The sequence below is a fragment of the Enoplosus armatus genome, chromosome 21 (genome assembly GCF_043641665.1).
Source record: "Enoplosus armatus isolate fEnoArm2 chromosome 21, fEnoArm2.hap1, whole genome shotgun sequence".
NCBI classification, from domain to species: Eukaryota; Metazoa; Chordata; class Actinopteri; order Centrarchiformes; family Enoplosidae; genus Enoplosus; species Enoplosus armatus.
Window position 1 is genome coordinate 14,291,438 of NC_092200.1, and position 6,000 is coordinate 14,297,437.

The 6,000-nt window shown below is 45.4% G+C and overlaps 1 protein-coding gene across 2 annotated transcripts in view; it reads left to right on the plus strand.

The window, feature by feature from the left end:
* Positions 1 to 5,728, plus strand: part of LOC139304671 (matrix metalloproteinase-16-like) — a 64,313-nt gene extending 58,585 nt beyond the window's left edge. For both annotated transcript variants that reach the window (XM_070928590.1, XM_070928591.1), the window contains exons 8-10: positions 1,953 to 2,103; positions 2,259 to 2,374; positions 5,394 to 5,728. In XM_070928590.1, coding sequence (XP_070784691.1) covers positions 1,953 to 2,103; positions 2,259 to 2,374; positions 5,394 to 5,728 — 602 coding nt within the window. The remainder of the gene's footprint in view (positions 1 to 1,952; positions 2,104 to 2,258; positions 2,375 to 5,393) is intronic.
* Positions 5,729 to 6,000: the final 272 nt, after the last annotated feature.

Genomic DNA, 6,000 nt, shown 5'->3' on the forward strand with positions numbered 1-6,000 from the left:
TGGCTGTACTGTATGTGTTTGTGGGTGTGTGTGGCCTTTTTAAGGAGGAGGGGGTCTCTTTTTGGAACAAATCTTCATCCTACATAACACTCTTCATACACTGTTGAGGGCAAGCGGGGGATTAGTTGTTACACTGCAGCAGATGCCGAAGCCGCCACTACATCAAAGCAGCCCTCGCAGCTCAGAAGATGAAGCCAGACTTTTATGTGGAGGGCTATGCGAGTTGACTCCTATTTAAAAAAACAAAAATAGATTTAAAAATGTGAGGAGAATCCCTTTTTTGTGTGTAGCAAAGAGAGAGATGGGATAGGTTTTGTTGTTTTGTGAATCTAATTGAACTCTGTGTGTGTGTGTGTGTGTGTGTGTGTGTGTGTGTGTGTGTGTGTGTGTGTGTGTGTGTGTGTGTGTGTGTGTGTGTGTGTGTGTGTGTGTGTGTGTGTGTGTGTGTCAGGGCCAGAAGAGGTGCGACCCATAGTGAGGGGAGCACTGTACAGTAAGAGAAAGAGGTGAAATGACAGGAATTTCCTTTCCAAAAAGAGGCCACTACATTCCAGCCAACACTCTGTCCTACTGTTCCTTCCTCCTTTCCATCCATAAATCACCCTCCTTCGCCTCAGCTGTGTGGTGTAACTACTTCTTTAAGGTTAGATGTCAGATGTGTAGACTTTATGAAGCAAGAGAATGAGTGCAAATGTTGCTTTATTTCACACCCATTTCCTGTATTTGTTAAAAGTGTGCAGGTCATCTTAAAGCTGACCTTGCAAAAGTTCCCCACGGTTTGTCAGAGTCACTGGTGTCCAATCAGACACCAGGGAGGAGGAAAGAGTTTTTTTGGTCTCTGTCAGGGTTTATCTAAAAGTTAGATAACAAGTATGTAGCATAGTGTATATTTATCCTCTGCTACTTTCATCCATCTGCAAAAGTCACACAAACACACCATCCTTGTTTTCCCTTTCATGTTTTCTCTGCTTAGTTTCCATCTTTACCCCAACAAAACTTCTCCACCTGAGGGGTTTAGATCCCAAAGAGAGACACATTTATTTTTGTCAGTCCTGAGATTAACCAAAGGCTGTGTAGAAAAGTATCTCTATTTTACAGATATTATCATATTCACGCAGTCTTTGTGATGAGTAGTGTTTCCCATGCCTGGAATATTGAATGTTGACAGCCTTAGTCCTGATTCCAATGATGAGTCAAATGAAATTGTCGGAAAGGGGTATAATAAGATAAAAAAAAAAGAAAAACTGTATGTGTGACATGAGTCAGTAAAGAGTTATTCCATATCCTTTGTTTTTCCTCTCTACCTTCGTCATTCCACCTCTTTCTTTTTTCCCTCTCTTGTAACACACCCACTTCCTCCTGGTACACCCTTCACCTCCACTAGTGACGGAGGAAAGTACTTCCTGGGGTCACACTGTGTCAAAAACTCTTAACCCAATTACTCCACAGGAAGAAGGGACGAGAGGGACAATGTTAAAAAACCCACAATATCTAATAGGATCTAAAAAACAGAAAACATTATCACATTCTTCCCAAAAATATCCTCAAGTTCAGGTATTTGTTTGGCTCCCTGGGGCCAAGGAAACTTTTACGAAATGTTTTAATGCAACTCTTTGGTCGCCAATTTTCCCACAAGGGCGGTTGCTGTTTCCTTTTTATCTCAGCTGAGCAGTTACCGGCACAGTTTGCTGGCACCGAAAAGTTCCCAGAGTACCTCCAAGCAAGGGCAAGGAGAACTTGTCACCACGTCTGTGTACTATTTTAAATTAGGGAAACATCAACATCAAATACAGTAATACAAGGCAACAGGTTATTGCCCGCCATTTGTTAGAAGGCTTGTATCTGTCCTTGTAAATCTGCCCTTCATCGTGTGTTGCTCCTGGAGGGTAATCCCAGCTGTTACTTGTCCCTCTCCTTCTAATTTATTTCCCCCTCTCCTTCTTGGTGTGCAGGGAAGCAGTTCTGGGTGTTTAAGGACACTGTGTTGCAGAATGGATACCCCAAGGACATCACCCAGTTTGGCCACGGCATGCCGGCCCAGAGCATCGAGACCGCTGTGTGGTGGGAGGATGTGGCCAAGACCTACTTCTTTAAAGGGGACAGGTGGGTACAACACTGAGCGATAAGGAGCCTTTAGATACGAGATATGAGCACAAAATACCACCTGTTGTCAATTTCTCCTGTTTAAGCCTGCATTCATTCATAGACATGCCGTATGTGCTTTGTCTTCCTGCGGCTCATCGTTTGTTCCTGTTTAGGTACTGGCGCTACAACGAGGAAATGAGAACCATGGACCCCGGCTATCCCAAGCCCGTCACAGTGTGGAGAGGTGTGCCTGATTCGCCACAGGGGGCCTTCGTCGACAAAGCCAATGGTACGATTTGTCCTGCCCGATATTCTGATTTGGCAACAACAGTGCGGTTCGTGTGCCAGGCGGCATTGATTTCAGCTAGCCATTGGCTCGCGCTGTGTGGGAGGTAAACCAGAGTAGCATTGATTGAAATTTGCCCCAGTTATTACGCCGAGTCTCAGAGAGTGGCACGCTTCCATACGTGCCATATCAGGGGAAATAGACTGATACAGTGTGTTTGTGTACAGCAAATGAAAGATGAAAAGAGGTCAGTTTATCCAGAAATGCCTTTTTTTTTTATTGTTTCACAAGCAGAATGTTCCATAATCGGTCCATCCTGCTCGGTGTGCTATAAGACCCAGTTGGAGCAGGATTGTGGAAAGCAAGTAAGGACAAGACCACCGCTGGGCACTCATTCCGGTTTAAGCCAGTTGGCCCTCGCCAAGGGTGGGAAGGCGGGATTTATAACTCTCAATGAGCTCACCCATTGGCCAGTGAGATAGTGTGAAAAGGAGAAACACTTTCCCCATTGGATATATTGTGCCAGGTGGGTTTGGGTCTGGTCTTGGCATCGCCCTGGGTTGGAAAACGCAGGGCAGGTGGCGCTGAACGCTCGGGCCATCTGTGCTGTGGATCCGCTGCCAGATCTGTAGGCGGGCGTGTCTGCCGGTGAGGCCAGGTGGAGCGGGCATCAACCGGAGCATGAAGGGTGGACTGATACCCAAGGGGATGATGGGTGTTTGTGTGCATCGCATGTATTCACGCTCGTATATGTGTGTCAGCAGTGCTCATAACATTGACCCAGATGAGCAGCCACAAATGAATGCGCTGTTGTTGTTGCTGCCGTCGATGATAGTGTATGTGAGGCAACGCGTTTCAGAGCTGGGACCCCGGGGCGATGCTGACCTGGCTGTGACCTACGATAGCTCAGGCTGTCTCACCTCCCCCCCATACAGCACTGTATGTTTGTGTTCAGCAACTTCATCTATCTGTTGCTTCATCTGGATCTTGGTCGCACTTCATTTTGCATAAACTGTAGGGAAGAAGCTGCCGCCGGGTTGGAAAGAAAAAGAAAATCCCAAGAGTGGTTATAATTCTTCAGCTAATCACAACACTCAGCTGAACTCTTAATGAGAGTTTGAATAGTGTTGTGTGTAGATGGGCTTGTGTTTCATTGCCCACTACATTGAAGACCAAGCTGTGCCTCTTCATGAAACAAGCTACTCATCAATTACTTTTCTATTCATGTCTCTCATTAGTCTCATTCAGACTGAATTGGTTTTGATGGAAGACCTGCAGTGTCTGATCGAAGACCTCTGCGCGTTTCTTTTAAAGGAATTCAGTTAAATGAAAGGAATAATTGAACATTTTGGGAAATGCTCTTATTGGCTCTCTTGCTCAGAGTTCGATGACACCACTCTAATGTCTGTATGCTAAGTATAAAGCTAAGGGCTGTGAGGCAATTAGCTTAGCTTAACATAAAGACTGGAAGCAGGACCAAGCGACCAAGCATTTCATTTGTTTAAAAAAAATCTGAAATGTAAAATGTAAATTTAAAAAAAAAAGTGAATTACATAGTGTAGCTGTTTTGAGACTCCAGGAAGTGACTGCGCCTTGAATAGTTAAAACCCATAAAAGCCACAATGTAAGAGATACAACATGTTCATTTGTGAGCTAGCTATTTCCCCCAGCTTCCTGTCTTTATGCTAAGCTAATTATTTTGCTAAGCTAATCGCTCCCTGGCTCAATCTGCTCTTTGCAAAAAAGCCAGTAAGTGGTTTTCCCAAAATGATCTGGGTTTCCTACTGCTCATAGTTAGTTGTTGTAAGATGTCGGTGTGTAGGCACAAAGTCTGCTGGACACAAAAAGAAAGCACCAAAAGTAAGGAATTATTACAATGATAGGACTTTTAATTGGGTTTGCTGCTATCAGTGTGCATGAATAATAGATCGCAAGACACAAAGTGTAAAGGGGGCCAGCGAGGAAGAGGAGGGCTTGAGAATTCAGCCAGGCTGTCATGCTCAGTTTTACACAGCATATATTTCCCCCAACAAGTGACAGTGACTCACGGGAAGCAGCAAAGTTTAGTGTCAACCCAGATAAACACTTTTACAATAACTTATTGTCATGGCACAGCACAAAATGTCATTTCACCACTTTTTTATGCCTTTTTTAAAAATGTGTATCGTTATATTAAAATGTATTAATTGTCGACATGTTTGCTGGAATGGGTGTGTAAGTGTTTGATAGAGCAATAAAGACAAAATAACCATTCCCATTGCTCACACACGAACACAGAGGGACGAGTGTTCCCAAGTGAAATAACCCATCATCAAAAAATGAACACTGACTCACATTCCTGTTAAAATAACAAAAAAATCCCTCTTGTGATTTGTAAAGTACCACAGCAGCTTGGTCCTCGGTGACGGTTGTTGTGCTGTTGTGTGATCTTAGCTGTGGGCTTTGGCTCCTCTTTTTATGACCCGATAAAATGAGTCCTGAGGGCCAGTCGGAGACGTCTCAGCTGAACAGAGCTGAAACGGAAACAATGGCTCAGCAGCAGAGCAGCAAGACACAGTTGAGGCTTGTTTTACTGGCAGGTTATCGTCACTTCAAGTTCAATCAGTTTTCTTGTTGTTTTTTTCTCATGCTAGGAAAGGCAGCTGTCCCAAGGCAAAATTTGTTCAATGTTTTAATTAGAAAGAAAACGCTCTCCCTGAGTTGAAAGTGAGCTGAACTCTGTCCTGCTTGGCAGACAAATGAGCAACCTTAAAGGCAGACACGCTGCGTGCCAGAAAAAGTCCATCAAGTTATTTTAGTATGTTTTTGGGGAAATAATTTAATTGTGTTTTGGCCACCAAAAGAACCAAAATGGCTCCAACACCAACATCAGTGGTGGAAAGTAATGTTGACGAAAGTTTTGAAGAGCAACTTAACAGCAGGCTGAAAAGCAGCGTCTCACTGTCCTGTGCGGGTCAATCTTTTCAAAAACTACAGAAAACAATGCACTTACAAGCTTCTGTTTCTTCTTTGTTTCCCTCAGGTTTCACCTACTTCTACAAGGGTAAGGAGTACTGGAAGTTCAACAACCAGTTCCTCCGAGTGGAGCCGGGCTACCCGCGTTCCATCCTCAAGGACTTCATGGGCTGCGAGCTGACGCCCATCGACCCCGCCCGGCCGCCGGCCGACGACGGCAACTCGGACGTGGTGATCGAGCTGGACAACGAGGCGAACACGGTGAAGGCCATCGCCATCGTCATCCCCTGCGTGCTCGCTCTGTGCCTGCTGGTGCTGATCTACACTGTGGTGCAGTTCAAGAGGAAGGGTACACCACGCCACATACTGTACTGCAAACGCTCCATGCAGGAATGGGTCTGAAACATCGCAACGAGATGAGGAGGTGGGGCGAGGGTGGCGGAAGAGACGGGGTGAAAACAGGATGACGGCCCCCCACTTTCACAGAGGAGGACAGTGGACTTTGGACATCTTTAGTGAAAACACACAGCCACGCCTCCTCCTTTTTGGGCGATCTGAGACCTTCGTTCAGACCCGCAGAAACAGCCAGACAGCCTGTCGGCGGCCCCTCACACATAAGGTGACGACAGGACTTAAAGTAGACTCCGCTAACCCCCAGCCTTTTTAACAAACAG